At 38.2% G+C, this 22,290-nt stretch overlaps 1 protein-coding gene and 1 long non-coding RNA gene across 5 annotated transcripts in view; one reads left to right on the top strand and one right to left on the bottom strand.

The window, feature by feature from the left end:
• Nucleotides 1–22,290, top strand: part of LOC148884701 (uncharacterized) — a 32,365-nt gene that overhangs the window by 8,394 nt on the left and 1,681 nt on the right. The window lies entirely within an intron of this gene.
• Nucleotides 2,255–14,494, bottom strand: pax8 (paired box 8). Of its 4 annotated transcripts, none has more exons than XM_089020127.1 (11): nt 14,256–14,494; nt 9,078–9,243; nt 8,007–8,204; nt 7,483–7,559; nt 7,270–7,395; nt 6,234–6,409; nt 6,035–6,155; nt 5,664–5,906; nt 5,344–5,445; nt 3,795–3,881; nt 2,255–2,398 (listed from the first exon to the last, which is right to left on the bottom strand). In XM_089020127.1, exons 2-11 carry the CDS (start codon nt 9,212–9,214, stop codon nt 2,328–2,330), a joined length of 1,338 nt encoding a protein of 445 aa, XP_088876253.1. In that variant the 5' UTR covers nt 9,215–9,243; nt 14,256–14,494; the 3' UTR covers nt 2,255–2,327. The 4 variants fall into 4 exon arrangements, with proteins under 4 accessions (XP_088876253.1, XP_088876251.1, XP_088876252.1 ...); XM_089020125.1 differs by lacking the exon at nt 14,256–14,494 and adding an exon at nt 12,035–12,196; XM_089020126.1 differs by lacking the exon at nt 14,256–14,494 and adding an exon at nt 12,035–12,196 and having other exon boundaries at nt 9,078–9,219.

Genomic DNA, 22,290 nt, shown 5'->3' with positions numbered 1-22,290 from the left:
TGTTTAGCTGGGTTGATAGCTTTTTGCATCAAGTGTACAGATGACTTGTGCGGGTTATTTGTGTAGCCTGATTGATGGGATATTTTAACCTTGCAGTCTACACTCTGCTTTTGAACCATCAAAGTTGAAACGGGGACTAGAGAACCAAAACAAGCTGGCTGCCATTTTCTTGTTAGGGGAATGGGTTCGTTCGTGAACGACACATCACTAATTTTGGCAAGCTCTGTGTGTATCCCGAAAAATAGTTTGTATGCCAAGGTAAATTTTTCATAAATTTAACATTCGTAAACCGAAAAGTTCGTAAGCCAAGGCGTTCGTAAACCGAGGTATCACTGTACGACTCTTCTCAAAATTGCATTGTCGATGGTTTTAGGTTCGTGAAAATTGACTGGAATGGAATTTACTTTTGCTAGGTTGTTTACTTTTACTCAATGATTTGGATTGGATTGGGGCAGGCTCAAGAGCTCACATCTCGGTCATCAATGGGCAGGCACCAGGTGGGCCGGCCTCACCCAAGCATGGCTAGCTAGTTAGCGAACTGTGGTAATGAGGCCGCAAAAAAAAAAAAAAAAAAAGGGGACGCAGACCCCGAGCATAAAAGCAGTCGATGCAGAAAATAAGAAGACACCATTAGACAGACGCGTACTTGCAGGGTCGCTGCATTCGTCCTTTGAAATTGCTGAAAGAAATGGCTGTTATGAGGCTATCATCACCAAGGTAATGATCATAACAAGAAGAGTAATCCCCTCCGGACGACTTGAAATACATTCCCTTGCAAATGGCGTCCAAGAATCGTTAATGCAAAGCCAAATAAGCAGTTGTTGTTGTTTCTGAGCGTGGATTCTTTAGCGATTGGGTACGATTGGGGAAGTGGTACACTTTCAAATCCATTTTGGGGTCTTGCATTTGGAATGTAGAATTGTGTCGAGACAAACACAATGCTGTTGATTTTGGGGTATGTGACAGCTTGCAAAAAATAAAAAAAACAGAAAAAAAAAAAATTAAAGACTCCAATTAAAATCTCCAAAATGGATACATTCAACGATTAAAGCAAGAGAGGCCTACTTAATCTCCCTCTATAATAATAATAATAATAATAATACTAATAATAATAATAATAATAAAACAGTAAAAGTAATAGTAGTCGTAGTAATAGTTGTCGTAGTAATAGTAGTCGTAGTCATAGTTGTCCTAGTTACAGTCGTCATAGTCACAGTCGTCGTAGTAACACTTGTCGTATTAATAGTTGTAATAGTAATCGTAATGATAATAATAATAATAATAATAACTTTCATTTATAAGCGCCTTTTAAAACTCTCAAGGACACTTTACAGTCACAGGATATTTTTTCTGAGGGTGAGCAGCGGCAGCCACACGCGCCAGGGTTCACTCAACCCGGAATAACGAAAAAAAAAAAAAAACGACTCAATTATTATTGTATTATTGTACAAATAATATTGTAAAATCCCGCGCATCTCCATTAAAATGCTTTGGAAGGGACTAAAATAAATAAAACTGCCAAATAAATGCTAATAAGCACCCTGAAAATATAGAAGAAAAAAAAGAAAAATAAATTCAAAAATATTTTAAATAAGTGAAAATAATGTTATTACAAATAATCAACACATTCCAGGCGCCCACTGTCATTTTTTTTAATCAAACACACAACATTAAGTTCACCTTTGCCATGCTTTAATTAAAAATATTTCTTTAGAAACTCCCTATTTACAGTACATGTGCAATAATAATAATAATAATAATAATAACCGCATATATGAATTAAAAAATAGTCGCAATTCTTCCCAACATGACAACAAACTAAACATGTATGAAGGCCTATTTTCTTGCTTTTTTGTCATCAAATCGTCGACCTCTTGCTCCGTGGGCAAGTCATCATTTACATTATGTACATTGTGTAAGAAATACAAAATTCTTCTTTTGCATTTGCAAGCGGATAAATCATGAATGGAACGATTCTCCGTTGTAAGAACAAATCATTGTAAACCAACTAAAAAAAAAGGGGAAAAAAAAAATCAAATATAGTCCGTTAAAAAGATGTTGCATATATGTGCATGGGAAAAGAAGTCTTTGGCCTTAAAACTGCGATCGCTACTGAAAAAGATCTGACACGTAAGCTTCCAGTAATGGAGTCCGAGTCATTCTGGTTGGCTTGGATCAACAATGGAAAAAAATAAATAATTAACTTGTCCCCAAAAAATAAAATAATAAAGTTGCTGGTTTATTATCTGTAGTGTTGTTAAAAAAAAAAAAAAAAAAAAATCCATCCAGGTTGGAATTTGGCTCGTGAAAATCCATCCAGCGGGGAACTAGAGGTGATCGTAGGCAGCTGCCGAGGGAGCGACGCTACGGGAGGCCGTACTGTAATAGTAGGGTGAACCTAAAGGGGGCGTACATATAGAAAAACAGGACTCATAATTAATTTTATTTTCATATCCTCAGCAATTTTTACCAAAATAATAATAATAATAATTATTATTATTATTATAAAAATATATTATTTTATAAATAACTCATATATCATTTTATTAAAATAATATAATTATAAAAAAAATAATAATAATTATTATTATTATTATTATAAAAATATATTATTTTATAACTAAATAACTCATATATTATTTTATTAAAAAATATAATAATAAAAAATAATAATAAAAAAATACAATAATAATACAATTCATTTCTAAGCGACTTCCAAAATTCTCAAGGACACTACAGTCACAGGATAATATTTTTTTGTGCAGGTGAGCAGCGGCAGCCATTTACGGCAGCGTTCACTCAACCCGGAAGTAACAAAACCTCACATTAGTAGACAGACAATACAATAATAATAATAATAATAATACAATTCATTTATAAGTGCCTTTCAAAACTCTCAAGGACACTTTACAGTCATGCAATAAGAACTTTTTTTTTGTGCGGGTGAGCAGCGGCAGCCATTCACGCCAGCGTTCACTCAACCCGGACGGAGCACAAACTCACGCCGATAATAATAATAGTAATAATACATTATTAGTATTATTATTTTAAACGTATGTCCCTCCACAAAAATAAGTTTCCTTATGCTAGCTTAGCATAATGCTAGCTTCGTCCTATTTATAATAATAATACATTTCATTTATAAGCACCTTTAAAAACTCTCAAGGACACTTTACAGTCCCTTCCAGAATATTTTTTTTTTCTGCGGGGGAGCAGCGGCAGCCACACGCACTAAATAACAAATAATATGACAACACAAATACACAGAGAGGCATTCATTCTTCAGCATTTTCTGTACCCTCTTTGTAACATGAAGCAGTTCTAGATGAAAGAGAAGAGGATCAAAGCGTCCTTTTCAGCAGTGGATCAGGGATGAACTGATTCAATATTATTTGTACTACTGTATTTAACAGTGTATGCTAATTTTCTTTCTTTTTTTTTTAAATAGAGGTGTTTACAACCACTTTTGTCATATCACTACCATTATGAGTATTCACTCTTGAATACTCAGAGTACTTTTTTTTTGGAGAGCAAATCCATATCCAGTTACTCCAATTTTAATATGATCAATCTGTCAATGAAAAATATCATCTTGATCAATATCGTCTTCATGTATTATGTTTCTTTATACACAATCTCACCATTGTCCTGAAAGACTTATTAACACCCGTGACTGTAAAGTGTCCTTGAGATTTTTTAAAGGCACTTATAAATTAAATATATTATTATTATTATTATTGTTATTATTATGTCATTTTTAATGACTAATTGACAGTTTGACCTGTCTCACTCACCCAGAATGCTGGAGTTGGTGAACCTCCAGGCTTCGCTGTAGGACGCATAGGCCGAGTGGCTGTAGGATTGAGCGGGGTAATCGGCACCTTGAGGAGGGTAAAAAAAGAAATACATCCATAAATAAATACATAAAAAACACATAGGTTAAACACAATCCTTTTTTTTAGGCGACAAGATTGTCCAATTCTCCGAAATATTTATGCGCCGCTTAGCTCATCATTCACCAGCCGTTTAGCCGAGCCTGTAAACCATTAATCGACAAACGCAGACGCGGGCTGAAATCCTTCCAACCCACTGGTGCATGGCCCAATGCCCTCCAGCCTCCTTTTTGCGCTTCCTGCTTTAGCCTCCCCCTCTCCTGCGCACCCCTCCCTTTTTTTTCTTGTCTTTTTTTTTGAACATTCCAATATCTAATTAGTAATTATTTCGATTGCAATGAAGCCTCATGAATCCCCACCTCCAGCTCACTCCAGTCCAAAACCTCACAACCATTACCCCCCCCCCCCCTTGACCCTCGACCCCTCCCGCATGGTAATTGTGTATCAACGCTCCCGCACTGCGAGCCCACCAGAAAAATAATAAATCAGACCCTCTCATTTCGCGCTTCGAAGGGCAGACTTCAAAAAAAAAAAAAAAAACACACACACAAACATACACATAGTGGCATCCTAACGGACACGCACACACAACAAAGACCACCCTCATGGGCCCCCCGGTTCCCATGGCGATGTGTGGTCAGAGGTGTTTGGCTGTGCGGGGGTAGTGGGCAGCAGGGTGGAACCCCCAAGCCTGTTCCTTGTACCCCCTGGGCCCATGTACACATACACACACACACACACACACACACACACACACATTCCTGTTTCAATCATTTTGTGAGGTCCGGATAACTCCGTTGCTAATAAGTTTAGAGAAGAACTAGTATTACATTTGAACACTAAATGTCACCCCATTTCCCACTTCTTTAAAAACAAAGAAATAAAAAGTGGACTTGAAACTGAAATAACAGCAGGAGTGAGGTTTCTGAATGGCTACATTCAAAGTCCTCACCCCTGTAGTGAATTTGGTTAAAATATCGTTTGACTTTTTGTGGTATAAACTTTTTCCTCTCATTAACCACGCACACATACACATAAACACACACAGTGAGTAAAAAGTGTGTGTATCCAAGTGAAATGAAAATACACACCAAAAAAATCATTTTGGGTGAATTTGAGGACCTTTCTGAAACTTTAACAGATGCATATATCGACCTTTTAGAAGCCTTTAGAATGAAAAACTTGGGGTCCTCACTTGTCAAAAATGTCCTCACTACGTTTGGGATAAAATTTTAGTGGTCCTCACAAGACTGGTCATACACACACACACACACACACACACACTGTTCAAGTCAACTCATTAACTCCAGTCAAGCCCCTTTGCAAACCGCTGCTTTTTCCTCAACACACCCCCCTGACCCCCCAGTGATGGTCTCTCCTGTTATAAGTGTTTGTATGTGTGTGTAGTAGTAGTAGTAGTAGTAGTAGTACAAAAAAATGCGACTCGTACCCGCGACCACTCCAGCGATAGCCGACGAAGAGTAGCCCGACTGAGCCGGTGACGGGATGGGAGGCGGGTAACCCGGCAGGGTGGAGCTCACCATGTCTCGCCCTGAAAAATAAATATCCATAAATTAATTTTTAATGAATTAAATTACATTAATTTGAACTAATATCATCAGATATTGTTTTGTTTGAGTCTGCTCGATACAACTTCTCCTGAAGCAGCATGTGGCTCATTGCCCAAATTTAAGCAACACCCCACCCAAAAAAAATCAAATGCTCATGAGATGAACGAATGAATAACTAAGCGGACATCGTCGGCGGTACCTGAGATGATTGACTGGCCGCCAAACTGGCCATAGACAGGTGCATGATGGGAAAATGAGTTGAATGAATTAGGGAATTGGTTGCTAGCGCCACCGCTATAACCGCCGCTATTCAAAGAGACTGGTTTCTGCAGTTCCACAAACGCCATGTTGGACGGCGCCATGTTTGGCGAAACGGGACTGGTGCTGGTGACCTCCGGGGACATTTCCTGCTTCAGGCAGAGTGGCAGGGACTGGAGGGATTCTGGACGAGGGTGCGGTGAGGTGGCAAAATGGAGGACATGAAACAATGGGGAAACTAAAAGCAATGGGAAACTAAAACCATGATGGCCAAAACTGGTTTTGGCCGAGAAGAGGAAGGGATGAACTCACCAGGCACCATCGCGTACCCCTGATGCGCCGTTAAGTTACGTCCAATGGCGGAGCTAGATGACGACAGACTGCCCTTAGTGTCCTCCAGGCTGCCGCTGATGAGCGACAGCGGGTACAAAGTCTGAGGACCAAGGATTAGCTATTAGCCGTTTCACACCACAAAAAAAAAAAAAAACAGACAAGCTAATCCTGTCCTCACCTGCTCAGTCTTGCTAGCGGAGGCGGACCCGGAGAAGGAGTCCGAAGGGTAGTGGGGACGCTCAAAACCGCAGTCCAGGTGCTGCGAGAAGTGGTCCATCCGCATGCTTTTCCTGGGAATGCCGCCGCCGCCGCTGCCTTGAGAGTCTACGCTGTGCCGACAACTGTCCTGGTCACCTGTAGACCAAAAGAAGAAGAAGAAGATGACGACTGAAAGATCTGGACAGGACAGGAAGTTAATGTCAGATGGATGAATCTGGAGGTGTCTGGAACCGAGAAGACATTTCAGACTACAGTGATACCTTGGTTTACAAACTTAATTGGTTCCCAGACAGTGTGTAAGGTGAAAAGTGTGTATCCCAAAAATTGATTTCCCATAGGAAACCATTAAAATGAGAAAAATCCGTTCCCAGGTCCCCATAAAACATACATTTCTACTTTCTAATTTTCTAAGCCTATAAGACTTATTGTTACGCTCCCTGTGTATCTTGAAAAATAGTTCGTATTCCAAGGTAAATTTTCATAAATGTAACATTCGTAAACCGAAAAGTTCGTAAGCCAAGAGGTTCGTAATCACTAGTTTGTTTTTAGTTGTTCCCAAAGTTTTTCACAACTATAATAACTTCACCAACTGAAAATAACGGCCTGACCCATACTAGGATTTATTGACTTATTTACTTTCCTGAAACATCCCTTCAGACTTATCAGTTATTTCACTCGCTAACGCTAACCGTCTTCCGAGAAGCTCGCAAGACTTTCTTTGGGCAAAGTCTCCTCTTCAAAATGGACACGGCGGTAACCAAACTTTAGCTTTGTGACGACTCGTTCTTACGTGAATGGTTTGCTTCTGTTATCTTTGAGTGGTTTAGCAAAACTTCATGGCTAGCCAGCTAGCTAAGATCAGCTACCATTTGGACTCCTTAGCTAGTAATGGAAAAATCCAGCTCAAACGTCAAACTGGTCGATGAATATGAATGTTTGTTGGGTCTTGATCTTGACCCCAGAGACAATTCCTGGGCCTTGGCGTGTGTTCTTACTGTCATCGTGACTCCTCTTGCCTTCACTGCTTGCTTGGGGGATTCCCAACAGGCCGCTAATGGAGTAGGTAGAACCCAAAGAATCCGAGTGCGGAGACTCAGGTGGGGTGACAGCCGAACTGGGAACTGCGAGAAGGGAATAGTAGGCATCCAACAGATTTACAAAGAAAGAAAATGGAACCTGAACGGAATGAAGGAGTCTTTGAGACTTACTCAGGGTTTGTCCAGGACTAAGGACTTTCCCATCCAGTGGTAGATTAAATGGCTGCTGGACTTTGGTTCGAATGATCCTGAAAAACAAGAACGGTCATTTTGTGGCCCAAGAACGTTGACCTTACTCTTTTTCTTCTCTTCCAAAGTACAGTAAAGTCTCGTTATATCGATATCGGATATATCGATAGTCCCTGTTAAATCGATACTATTTCTATGCACGCACGGAGAAAATTACATGCAAACAGGGTCGGATATATCGATAGTCCCGGTTATATCGATATTTTTTCGGACTCCCTTGAATATCGATATAACGAGACTTTACTGTATTCATAAAAACCATCATCACCAAATGCAGAAACGGTTTTTGTCAGTCTTGAGTCTTAGTGTCTACATAGCATACAACCATTGTAGCTCAACAAACGTCTGTAACATTGATGACTGGCTCACGGTACGATTTGTAGAAGGATTCGGTAGCATCAGAAAGAAAAAAACAAATTGTCACTAGTGACGTCACGGTCGCTAACCTGTTAATGGAGCTGACGCTAGGTACGGTGTCGCCGTCGCAAACGGCCTCGGCGAGCAATCTGTCCCGGATCTCCCAAGCGAACATGGTGGGGTTCTGACGCTTGTACTCCGCAATCTTGTCCACCACTTTCGGCGTGGCCACTTTGGGCTTGGAACCGCCAATCACGCCGGGCTTGATACTTCCTGTCTCGTAATACCTGTCAAGGTGTTGTCATATTATTTGTTATTACGTTTTTTTTTTGTTCGTTTTACTTTTGTTTATGGAGACATTCGTAAGTAATATCGTGCAAAGTCTATTCTCTTTGTCTTTTCTGTAATACCGTTCAATAGCTATCTGGCTTTTTTGGGGGGCGGGGTCATGTTTGTACAGATTTATCTAGCTATCAATTAGCTGTCTATTAGCTAGCTAGCTTTCTATCTGAGTTACTTCCGAGTTGAGTGAAGGCCTAGCTAGCTATCTGTTAGCTGGCTTTCTATCTATTTGAGTTACTTCCGGGTTGAGTGAATGCTGGCGCATGTGGAAGTAACTCAAATAGAGAGAAAGCTAGCTAGGTAGCTATCACTGCCATTCCTGAATTTGTTTGGGGTTTGGTTTTTCTTGCGGGGCGATGCCGTTAAATAATAATCATAATAAGACTTTCACAACACTCAAGGACACTTTACAGTCACAGATAAAGCACTGGTCAGACCTCTGGCAATGTTTTTTTTCCCTTGCACAAGAGGGCAGCATTTCAAGCTCAGATAACTATAAACCCATATAACTTAGGAATTAACTTTTTTCTGATGAAAGAAGACAGTCTAAAATTTCTTACGCTAAATTGAATGCTTAGGTAGTCCTAAAATATAATATTCTGTGGGTACTGGAATTTAAGTGAAAATGACAAAAACCCTGGCACTGGAGTGGCCACATTTTTTTTTTGCACGTCGTCTGGCAGTGAATTACTTTTAAAAAATGTGAATTTAGTCATAGAACTGAATATTTTTCAAAAATGTCACCGTCAGACATTGGTTCGCTTTGGACCCACTAGTTCTCCACTAGTCGTCCCCCCCCCCACCTGGTTGTAACTAACCGTCCAAGGATCTTGCTGACGCAGCCATGGCTCACTCGTAGCTGACGAGAGATGTCACACGGCCGGACCCCTTGGTGGGCCATATCCACAATGCGTTGCCGGATCACCTCCGGAAGTGGACGGCCATTAACAAACATTCCGCCTAGTTGGTTAAGACCCCCATGACCTGGGGGAAAAGGGGGGATGAACACTTATAAATGTCAGGGAACTAAACACGGCATTTGTTTGCCGTAATATTTCATGATTTTTATATATACAGGTAACATCCGACTTACGACCGGCTCGACTTACGACCACCCGTACTTACGACCACGACCTTCAGACCCTATTTTATTTTTTTTTTAATTGTACGCCTGGCACCGCAACGCGCTAGCAGGCCGGCAACGCGTCTGAAAATTTTGGCCAGCCAGCCAGCATCTCACTCGCACAGCAATCGACCGTGTGATGGCACCAGAGGGGGGAGTTTGCTAGTCATTTAGCCTCCGAGTCTCTATTCTACATTTTGAATGTATTTTGACTTACGACCATTTTGACTTATGACCGTTTGGTCGGAACGGAACTCGGTTGTAAGTCGGATGTTAGCTCTACTTACATATTTGTTTATGTAGCGCTTTAACAACAGTTGAACAAAGCGCTAACATGGAAAAAACAGACTTACGACCGTTTGGTTGGAACGGAACTCGGTCGTAAGTCGGATCTTACCTGTACATACATATTGGTTTATGTAGTGCTTTAACAACAGTTGAACAAAGCGCTAACATGGTAAAAACGGACTTACGACCTTTTGGTCGGAACTGAACTTGGTCATAAATCGGATGCTACCTGTATTTTTTTAAACCAAGTAGCACCCAAAAATAGTTTAAAAAATAAAATGAAAAGCACTTTGATAATTTTCTTGTGGAAAATTAAAATAATTTCCAAAAATGTATAATTCACATTATTTTCATAATCCTCTATCAACCTTCCCTCTTGTCTTGATGTCATAAGAACAGCTACTGCGATACAATCATGAATTATTTTTAATTCGCTTACGAAGCTTTTCGGATGAGGAACGAAACATCCGACACCTTCAAAAAACTACAGATGACGGCTGAAGAAACCTTTTCATCAATCATGAATGTGTAGGGGGCAACACGTGCACGCTTGTTGGGAAGCATGAAAGGGGCTGGGGGGGGGTCATGCATGTGCACGGGGGTGTTCACCTGCGTGCACACTATCCCTTTTCATTTAACCCATTCAGTGGCATCTCTTTCTCGCCGCAGCCTTTTGCCAGCTTTCATTTCCACATCAAACGCACACTTCGGGGATGGGGGGGGGGGGGTCGGGTTCTTTCAGGGGGAGTAAAGTGGGAGAGGAGCGAGGGGGGGGGGGGTCTCTATTAACGCTGCCAGCCGAGTGTGGAGAAAAAAATCTCCCCGCCAAGCTTCATCAACCTGCAGGATATTAAAGTCGAGTGCACCCCCCCCCCCCTACGCACCCCAGTCTATCCTCATGTGTGGGAGTGAACTATGGTGGGCGGGTTGGAAAAGGGGCTGGGGGGGTTCATCACAAGCGTCGTGTGCACCAAAACAAAGCATGCATTTCGTGAACTAATTAGATTGATTGCGTTGATGGAAAAATATATATTTTTTGCTTAACAATGGTTCATATCACGTTTAAAAATACACAAATCAGAATAACGCTTTATTCTAATTAGTCATTTTTAATACTGTTCAATACTGGCAACATTGAAGGTGTCGGGGTGTCAATGAAATTTGTCACAAATGGAATTAAAGATGTGCAAAGTCATGAATTTTATATAGAATTATGGATTTTTTTTTCTGGCGAGAACATGGATGGAATGAATGAGCAAAAGGCAGTTTGTTGCATTTCAGATGTTTGGAAAGCAGCATTAGCATAAACAATTCTGCCTATGGTGTATCGGTGTGTCATCCTCAAACTGTAGTATGAGTAGTTTATTATCGAAAAAAATGTTAGATTTACTTTTTAAAAGTGCAAATGATTAAACTTCAATTTATATCCCAACGTTGACTGAAAAAAAACAGTGTAAAATGTACTGTATATTTTTTTAAGTAAAATACAACTGAACTGTTCAGAAAAAAATGGGCTTTACTAGATTGAAAGAAAGTGCAGTACTGTACATTGATCTAGACTTAAAATCTAAAAATATTTATAAAAAATATACGATATGAATTAAAAAATATAGTAAATAAGACCTAACTGATGTTTCGCCGAAAAGGTTTCTTCAGCCGTCATCGGTACTTCTTTGAAGGTGTCGGATGTTTCGCTCCTCATCCGAAAAGTTTCGTAAGCGAAATAAAATTTTGCTGGTGATAAATATATCGGGCCAGATCTACCAGCAAAATTTTAACTCGCTGACAAAGCTTTTAAGATGAGGAGCGAAATGTCTGACACCTTCAAAGAAGTACAGTTGACGTCTGAAGAAACCTTTTCATCGATGGACCACTCCAGTTTACACATACCCAACTGATGTTTCGACGAAAAGGTTTCTTCAGCCGGCATCTGGACTTCTATGAAGGTGTCGGACGTTTTGCTCCTCATCCGAAAAGCTTTGTCAGCGAACTAAAATTTTGCTGGCGATAAATATATCGGGCCAGATCTACCAGCAAAATTTTAGTTCGCTGACAAAACTTTTAAGATTAGGAGCGAAATGTCTGACACCTTCAAAGAAGTACAGTTGACGTCTGAAGAAACCTTTTCATCGATGGACCACTCCTGTATGACTGTAAGCTTACACAGACCCAACTGGGGAAAAAAACTGTCAATCCAGTGCTCGAAGATTCCAATATGTTTGATTGCGTTTCATCTATTTTTAATGTTCTTAATCATATTTGCGTTGAATTCAGTGATTCTTTCAAGAACCAGTAGAGGGAGCTCGTTTGCCACTCATGGGTCCTCACAAGGCACTTTTTAATTCACGGCTGGTGTGTATTTACCTCTTGTACTGCCAGTGGACATATCCCTGAGATGTTGTCCCCTGCACGCCCACCAGCCAAACGTCAGCACACTCTTGTCCTCCACCCTGTCCCCCCGTTTTTTTCCACTTTCTTCTTCTTCTTCTTCTTCTTTTCTTCTTCTACTGCCTACGAAGCCAGTCCGCCTCTACGGGCATGAGGACGGCCCAAATCTGAAGCAACACAACACTTGCCATCATCTATCATATCATAACTGCTGATAATTGTTCATTAGCCTGTCACAATTGTGACAAAAGTTGTTTTTTTTTCATCTAGGACACTGGGCTCTTTTATTTTGAAAATTTGATGGGAGGACTTTTCCGCTCACAAAAAGAATCACTGAATGAAATGGTCCATTTGGAAATATTACGACCAATATATATATTTTTCTAAATACACTATACGATTTTTAAGTACAGTTCAGTTGTATTTAACTTTGATCCAATGCTTGTGCACAGTCTTATGGACAAATATTTATTTGATGTACATTTTTGTCATTAAACTTAAGTGACGTTGTTCATTTACCTCAATTTTAGCGACTAGCGAGGCTATTGTTAAAGCTCTATATAAATCAATATGTATATTATCGTATTAAGCTAACAATACTGACGTAAAATTTCTTGGCTATTTTGTCCGTTCCAAAGGCAGAACAAACATTTGGCTGGTGTTCATTCAGAGTATTCTTTAATCTTAATCCCACTAAAATATCATTCTAAAATAAACAAAAAAAAGACCACGGTGTTTCATTTAGACAGCATTTATGAAACAGGAAACGAAGTGTTAGCTAACCGCTAAATGCTATCATGACATTGGGGAAACTCACGTCACAATTTTACAGTTATTTTGATGACATTGTTCTTTACTAAGAGGTGAGGTACTGAATAATTTTAAATTTCACATTATGCAACGTAAGAGAAGTGTAAAATATGGACGAAATTATAATTATTATTCGCTGTCACACGGAGAGAAACGCTAACCTCAAAGTTGGTGATTGGAGTCTTTCGTATTATGTCGCCACCACGTATGTTTTTTTTTTCCTACGGTTAATATTTTGATCACCTCAAATATCACTTTTACCACGATATCATAAAAAAAGAACATTGTGTCATTTATATGTAATCATATAACATAACATAAGATGTGATTTAAAACATATTAGCGTTTCCCATCCATAACATGTATAGTCATCAATGGTACTTCATCATGTGATACAAAAAAAAACGATTTTGTATTTTTCATGTTAATGCAAATAAACGTAGTTAAAAAAAAGATAAATCAATTTAAAATGTCACGTATGAACCATTGAGTAAAGAAAAAAAGGCATTTTCATTAACGTGCGTAGTTTTAGACTACGTTATCGAAATTTGAAAGTTGTTCATTTTTGTTATTTTTACTTATTGCTTAAGTTGTCGATTCTTCTTAAATAATAGTAATAGTATTATTAATAATAATAATATTGTGTTAATAGAAGCGAACATACTTTTAAAATGCGATTATATATGACTAAGTATAGATCGCTAACCAAAAAAAAGTCACTCGAGTTTGTATTTTTTTTATTTTTTACGAAAAGTTGTGTACTTTAAAATGTGTGTGTTTGAAACAAAAAAAGAGCATTTAGTACCACTTTACTTATCAAATGTATCTAAATCCATATAATCTTATTTCATGGAACCATTTGAAATAATCAAATACAGTAGTCAATTCAACACGTATTTTTTTTCAATGTAGTAACACCATATATTTATCGTCTTTAACTTTAAAAAAAATAATTCTAATATATATAATAATATATATTTAATGACTATGTGTTGTATTGTATTGTAATAAGCATATTGAATTATGTTAAAAAACAAATACAATTACTTGGAATTTTCTTTGACGTAGAATAAAAAACGCCAACTATTCCATGTTTCGTTGCACGTTCTTAGAGTTGCCTTCATTTTTTTTATATATTAAAAATAGCCAAACATTGTACATTGTTTCCCCACTTAAACCACATGTGATAATATTTTTTTTTATTAAATCTATCTGTCAGTCTCATTCTTTACATCGGTGTCATCTTTAAACCCCAAAAAGTGCAAATAACACGAAATCCAAATGTTAACTCGACGCACGCCGCTGACGTCACATAATTTACCTCGCGTCCCTCCAAAATAAACAACAACACGTTTTGACTGACACACCGAACGAGCAACCATCTTACCTTTTGCCCCCACAAGTGAAAAAAAAAACCGGCGATTCGTCTTCGCGCTAATATCCAAAATGTTGCGTTTGCGCTACCGGCTGGCGTGTGTGTCCTTCTTTTTGTGCGCGTGGCCTGCGTGTTTGCGCGGTGCTTTCGTGTCGGCCACGCGTTTTATTGAAACGGGAGCGCGCACCGGAGAACGCCTCGCAGCTGTTTGGACGAAATCTCGAAAGGGGGAGGAGTCAATTAAATACACATACATACACACACTCACCCTCATACACACGCACACACTCTCGCGCACACACGCACACGCACGGAGACGTCCCCCAAGTACGCTTTCACACGCAATTTAGTGTGTGATTTGCGTCGATCCATCAGCATTTTCAACGCTGACAGCTCGAGACCGTCCGAGATTCTGATTTATTATTATTATTATTATTATTATTATTATTATTATTATTATTATTATTATTATTATGAAAATAATTCAAGTTATTTGTTCATGCACCCCAACAAACTGACCCCTGTCATAGAGAGTGGGATTTTATAGTTTTACACAACTTTTATATCGTCATTTTTTTCCGGAAGTTGTTCATTTCCGGTATTTTTCCCGCCATTTGAATGACGATTTTTTTTTTTGCTAGTCACTCTTTTGCAGGTGATTATGAATAAATAATGTTAATATATTATTGTTTGAACGTTATAGTATAATCTGTAATTCTTAAAATGTGAAAAATATGCACGATATGTATGTAACTTTCGTTTTTTTTTTAAATATTGATTACAGTGACAGGGACGTACGTTTTTATCGCCCTCTTCCACGACAATAAAACGGAATTAAAAGTGAATATTAATTTCATTGCAGTACAACAGTCATTGATTTAATAGCGTTATACTATATATAATATATTTTTTTTAAACATACCTTTACATGATATATTCCTAATTTTACGTACTTACGTTAGAACTGTATTTTTTAAAGGGATATGGTCATCGTCTTTTTATCTTTTTTGTAGATCTTTTCAAATCGTAGTCATTATTTTAATAGCCGTTTGATAACTTGATTTAAATATTTCACCATGCCTATGTATAATAAGTAAGCTTAATTATGCAGTCATACGTTTTTTTTCTTGTACTTACATATGACCTTTTCTAATCGCATTCTTTGCTATTTGCATTGTTTTTAAGAATAATTGTCACGCCAATATATATGTATTCTACTTTTTATCTAAATAATTGACAGCATAAATAACAAAACCACATTTGTACCGAATATGTTATGTCTTTAGGTGTCATTGTCAAAAGTTTCAATTAAGTACGTTACACGACGAACAGGTTTAACATTAAAAATGTTTTTATTTTGGTTATTTTTTGCGATTATGCCGACCATAATCCTATAGCAAATCGATTTTAATAGACGTCTTTTATTTTGGTATTTTATGACGTCACTGTATTAAAAAAAAAACGAAGGTTTAGTGTCTCGTCTGCAGTATATAGTGTGCGTGTGCTTCTTTATGACTTAATAATATTTTTCTAAGACAACTCAAAAGTTTTTTTTTGTTCCTTACTCTTAAGAGTTGAGGGGGAGGCAAGGGTGGTGGGGGGTGAAGTTAGTAAATCTGCAGGCCTCGCGTCAGGTGTCAGCAGGGTGCCAACACTCTCAAAGGTTGTTAAGGTTGTTCTCAGCAGCCTGTTAAACAAACACAACACCTCTAATGACAGCAATACAACACCCCTGTGGTGGGATTGCCTGCTTCATATTCACACGGATGGACTTTTTGGGGGGGGGGGTTGAAGAGGGGGGCATTTCCCCTCCATCTTTACCCCCCCCCCCCCCCCCCAAAAAAAAAAAAAAGTGCATGAAACGTAATGTATGGAGCTCCTTCACTGGTAACTTCTTTCTTTCTCTAATACAAGACAATGGGGGTTGAGTGTTTCTATAAATGCACGTAAAATGGCGCCTGCAGGGACAAGTTGACAACATAGAAGGAAAGAGGTTAGCGGGAGTTTAACAAGGGATTAGGGAGGAAAAAACAACAACTACAGATTGCTATCAAAACGTCATGATACCTTGTGTGGATTATTTCGGGTAATGATAGGGTACGTCTTTTGCCGAGGGGACACACACACACACACACACACACACACACACACACACACACACACACACACACACACACACACACACACACACACACACACACACACACACACACACACACACACACACACAATTTCAAAATAGTTCGAGAGTTAGTGTTCAATAGTTAAAAAAACTCCATCCATTAAAAAAAAACCACCCCTAATAGTGCAACAAGTACTCCCATAAAACGAGTTAAGTACCACAAAAAATAATAATTAATTAATAATTATACAGTATAATTATTCAATAATAAATATACTAATAACAAATATTTGCGTATTTAAATAATAATTAATTAATATATGCGATTATTTCAATTATAATTAATTGAATGATAATGTGTAACAATAATTACGAAATTAAATTAATTAAATAATATATATTTAAATAATAATTAATTCAATAATACTGTCATATTAAATAAATATTTAATAAATAATAATAATAATATGTAATTTGAAATATAAACATTAATTAAATAATACTATAATAATAATTACGTAATGAAATATGTGATTATGTAAATAATAATTGTGTGTATGATAATGAAGTATAATAATAAATTATTCAATAATAAATATACTAATAACAAATATTTGCGCATTTAAATACTAATTAATTAATTAAATTATAATCAATTGAATCATAATATATAACAATACTTACTATATATTACTATATATATATATATATATATATAAGTTATTTGTATTAGCGATCTACAACACTGTTAGTTAAAAATAAATACAGGAAAAATCCGTTTTTTTACGATGCCATACATCACAGCTATCAGCAAATGTGAATTTTTTTTTCTCAATATTTTGTTCCACTCGTTTATTATAACAATATTAAAGCAAATATTTTGATAAAAGTATTTTTATCACACAGTTGGGGCATTAGAATCTCAATTATTTATATGCAATTGTAATAATATTGAAAAAGATCCAACTTCGTGCGGGGGGTGGGGGGGTGGTTGTCACTCCGGATTTGTAAGCAGAAAAAAAATGCCCTCTGACCTGCGGGGACAGGTGTCAATACGAGGTGAAAGGTCACGCCAACACTTCCGAAACGGACACACTGTACAACATGTTTAACGGGCTTCATCGATTGGGACATTTTATGGCTTAAAAAAATAAATTAATAGAAATACAAACGAAAAGAAATCTACCTTAAAGACAACCAAGCACCAAACGTGCTGTTAAAAAAAAGCGAATTCAAACAAAGACGTAAAGTGAAGTTGTTTCGGCAGCGCTCGTGCTCGTGCCGTTTCATGCGCGTTCCCGCAGTACCCCCCCCCCCTCCTTGAGATGAATGCTTCTCGAGGAAAAGCCCACTTAATGACAATTTTATAAGTGAGCGCATGTGTGTTTGTGGTCAGTGAGTCGAGATGAGGCAGATAATGAGGTCATAATAGCCTCGCTATTGACGAGCCCATTAGCCCATAACACATTCCCCCCCTCCCCAAGTGCTGAAAACACACATTTTACGTTTCCTCGTCGTGGAATTATACTCAAATCACCTCACAATAAGTAGAAGTATAGCAAACAGTGAATATTTTATCATCATTAAACTAAAAAAGGGAGGTTTCAAGCTTTTTGTGTCAAACCGCCAATCGTAAAACATAGCGAATTTCACTTACCTTAGCGTAATGCTAACTTAGACCCAGAATGCTAATTGTTCGATAATATCAAAAATGGCTTTCATGGGTTCCCAATAATAATGCTAATTGTCATTTTGAGCTTAATGCTATCCTTGATTTAAATTTAGAACTCAATTATTTTGGATTAAAAAAACGTGCTAGCTTTGTTGTACTAACGAACTTTATAACTAGAAATTTCACTGATTTATATTTTATAGTTTTAATATAATAATGTCAGAGAATAAGGAGATTTTTAGCAAACAGTGAATATTTTATCATCATTAAACAAAATAAAAGGATGCTTCAAGCTGTTTGTGTCAGACCACCAAACGTAAAACATAGCCAATTACATTTAGCTTAGCGTAATGCTAACATAAAACCAGAATGCTACTGGTGTTGATAATATAAAAATTGGCTGTGCTGGGTTCTCAATAATAATGCTAATTTTGAGCTTAATGATTTAAACTTAGTACATATATTCAATTATTTTGAAGCAAAAAAAACTTGCTAGCTTATTTGTGCTAATGAACTTTGCTGCTAGAAATCTCACTGATTTATATTTTATTGTTTTAATATAATAATTTCAGAAAATAAACAATATACGTGATGAAAAAAACAAATCATGTATTATTTTAGGATAGAACAGGCATTTAAGTCAGAACAACAATAAAATATAAATGAGATTTCTGGCAACAAATAATAATAATAATAATAATAATAATAATAATAATAATAATACATTTCATTTCTAAGCGCCTTTCAAAACTCTCAAGGTTACTTTAGTCACAGGATAAGATTTTCTGTGGGTGAGCAGCGGCAGCCACACGCGCCAGCGTTCACTCAACCTGGAAGTAACTCAAATAGATAGAAAGCTAGCTAGCTAGCTAATAGATACAGTAATAATAATAATAATAATACATTTCATTTCTAAGCACCTTTTCAAAACTCTCAAGGTCACTTTACAGTCACAGGATACAGTCGCTTATAGATAGCTAACTAGATAGCTAAACGATAGCTAGCTAGATAGCTAGCTAGACAGCTAAAGTTAGTTCGCATATCAAAGCTAGCAAGACAATTAGCTCAAAATGACAATTTGCATTGTTATTCGGAGCCAAAGCCAATGTTGATAGTATCAAACAATTAGCATTGTGGTTTTATGTTAGCATTAGGCTAAACTAAGTGTAATTTGCTATTTAATTCGCCAACTGGCCACTTTTTCAAATTCCCAAATGTATCCCTGAATATGTAGATCTTTTTTTGCTGAGTGGGAAATGGGGAATATTAGCATCGACATCATAAAATATTGATGTTTTAGCACAAAATTATTTGTACTCTGTCACTTTTTACGACTGATACAAAGATGCTAGCTTGATCTAGCCATGTGGCCTAAACATCAGTCGCAGGTCCGTGCCTCCCTGTTGCTAACAGCCTTGCGTGCCTTTGTACGCCGCTCAATGGCCTGCATGCTGGGATTTTGTGTACCCCCTTGCTGGCAACAGTTATTAGCGTACCCCCCCCCCCCCCCCCCCCCCCAAAAAAAAAAAAAAAAAAAAGACTGGGAAGGAGCTTTAAGAGAAGAATTGGGGTGCTGATGGGAGGAGATGAAGAGGGGTCGGGGGTTGGTTGGCTGTGTGGCGAGGTTAGAGGGCAAACCCAAAAAGCGGAAATGGGGGGCCCCGAAGGAAAGGGGACAATGAGATGGACAAAGGTGGACGGCTGAGATGAAGAGAAAGAGATGAGGGAAGCGAGACAGATGGTAGTGGTGGGAGGTCAAGACATGACAAGATGGAGGACGAGCATCACCGACCCCAAACATGGCCGTCGTCCATATGGCGACAATGTTAGTGCCATCGTATGATGCAATGAGTTCCTTGTGAAAAAAAGGGAAAAAAAACATGGCCAGAGGTCTGACCAGCGCTTTATCGCTCCTCATAGCTAGAAAAAAACAAAACCCAAACAAATTCGAGAATGGTGATCGAACATTTTACGAAAGTCACCTGAAAAATATTCGACAAAGCAGAGAAATGCATTCGAACGGCCTTTTTTCCTCACCTAATATTTGACCCTGAATAATGGAATCAGTGCGACATTGGCACCTATCTATGAGCTACTTAGCTAGCTAGCTGGCTAGATATTTATCTATTAGCTATCTATTAGTTATCTAGATAGCTATCTATCTATGTATTAGCTCTGTAGCTAGCTAGCTATTATCTAGCTATTAGCTAGCTATATAGCTTTCTATCAATTTGAGTTACTTCCGGAGTGAGTGAACGTTGGCGCGTGTGGCTGCCGCAGCTCACCCACAGAAAAGCTTGAATGTAAAGTGAACTTGAGAGTTTTGAAAGGCGCTTATAAATGAAATGTATTATTATTATGGGAAGCTATCTATTTGCTACATAGCTACCTAGCTGGATAGCTAGCTATCTATCAGTTATGTAGATAGCTACGTATCTATCTATCTATTAGCTATATATTAGCTATCTTGATAGTTAGCTATCTAGCTAGCTAGCTCTTATCTATCTATTAGCTAGCTAGATAACTTTCTATCAATCTGAGTTATCCCCGGGTGAGTGAACGCTAGCGCGTGTGGCTATAATAATAATAATAATAATAATAATAATAATAATAATAATAATACATTTCATTTATAAGCGCCTTTCAAAACTCTCAATGTCACTTTACAGTCACAGGCTAAGTTTTTCATTGTGGGTGAGCAGCGGCAGCCGCACGCGCCAGCGTTCACTCGACCCTCAAGTAACTCAAATAGACAGAAAGCTAGCTATTTAGCTAATAGATAGCCAGCTAAATAGCTAAAAGATAGCTAGCTAGATAGTTAATAGATAGCCATCTAGCCAGCAAGATAGCTAATAGATAGCCAGCCAGCCAGGTGGATAGCTAGATAGCTAGCCAGTTAGCTAGACAGCTGATAGCTAGCTAGCTAGGCAGCTTGATATATTTTCCCATCTATCCATCCATTCATTATCTCTACTCCTTATTCCTATTTTTCCTTCTTAAAAAAACACTTTCAGCATAAGGGGGTTGGGGGGGGGGGTTCAATTCAATTTGACACATCATCTTTTCGAAGAAAATGACTTTATATAATTTAATTAAACTGCTTGCTAAAGTGATTATGCATAGTTCGCCATTTTAAACACTTTTGGTAGCCATTTACCACACGGGGAAAAAGAAAAGCCATTTTCTTTTGAAACTGTCCTGGTTGGCATTTGCACAATGGTGCAGAAATAATTATCTGCTTTAAAAAAAAAAAAAAAATAAAAAACACTTTTTATTTTAATCTCTTTTTTTTTTTTAACTCTACAAATGGACTCCTTATTACATTCATTACACTGACTTGGCTGCTGACATTGGCTGTTTAGCTGAGACCAAAGAGGACAATAAAGTAGAGAGTAATGTTAACGCGGTAATGCTAACTGCATGGGTAGCGGATGGGAAAAGGGGGGTTGTGGGGGGGGGGGGGGGGGTGGATTATTTATTTATTTATTTATTTATCTATTTTTTTATTTACTTTTGGGTAGTGGGGGCTTCGTGTTGGGACGATTATGGATAGCCCAGGGTAACGGCCGCCTAATTAGGCCTTTACTGTTGTGTAATTCTCCGCCAAGCACATTGTCAATATCTTGCTTGATGAGCTTGAAAGTGAGAATGGAATCCGGTGACCCCCCCTGCCCCCCTCTCGCACCCCACCATTGTCGTAATAGCAACTACACACACACACACACACACACACACACGAACACACTTGTAATGCAGTGTTGATGTTGTGATATTTGCTTTCCTGCCAGTGTTGATCTAAGCTGACATTCTGCTCTGATAGCTCTGTGGCCTACTGTTACATTTGTCATCTTGCAGGAGGGGCAATCGGGTGGGGGCTCAAGGGGATGATGACGAGGGGTATGGAGGGGCAGAATAAGTGTCTGTGTGTGTGTGTGTGTGTGTGTGTGTGTGTGTGTGTGTGTGTGTGTGTGTGTGTGTGTGTGTGTGTGTGTGTGTGCGTCACTAGCAGATCTGCTGGTGCGGAAGCGGATCTTTTCCCTCAGTGACTCTATTAATTTACCTCATTTATCTTCAAGTACCTCCCCTCCTCCCTTTTTCTCCCCCCCAATAAACACTGGAGACCTCAAGTCCTTATAAGTGTGTGTCTGTGTGTGTCTACAAACATTCATCTCTATGAAATGGAATAAAACACACACACACACACTACACAGCAGCTCCCCCTTTTTTTTCTATTCCCAGAGGACAAATCCATA

Source organism: Hippocampus bargibanti, linkage group LG18 (genome assembly GCF_051943395.1).
Source record: "Hippocampus bargibanti isolate YZ-2025 linkage group LG18, ASM5194339v1, whole genome shotgun sequence".
Taxonomy (NCBI): Eukaryota; Metazoa; Chordata; class Actinopteri; order Syngnathiformes; family Syngnathidae; genus Hippocampus; species Hippocampus bargibanti.
The sequence above is the reverse complement of the archived record's forward strand: the minus strand, read 5'-3'. Positions and strand labels throughout refer to the sequence as shown.

Coding starts and splice junctions, on each gene's coding strand:
- pax8 (XM_089020125.1), bottom strand. CDS start 12,056: ATGTCCACTGGCAGTACAAGAG. Junction 9,244..12,034: donor GTCCACTGGCAGTACAAGAG/GTAAATACACAC, acceptor CTTTTCCCCCAG/GTCATGGGGGTCTTAACCAA. Junction 7,396..7,482: donor TAGTCCTGGACAAACCCTGA/GTAAGTCTCAAA, acceptor CCCTTCTCGCAG/TTCCCAGTTCGGCTGTCACC.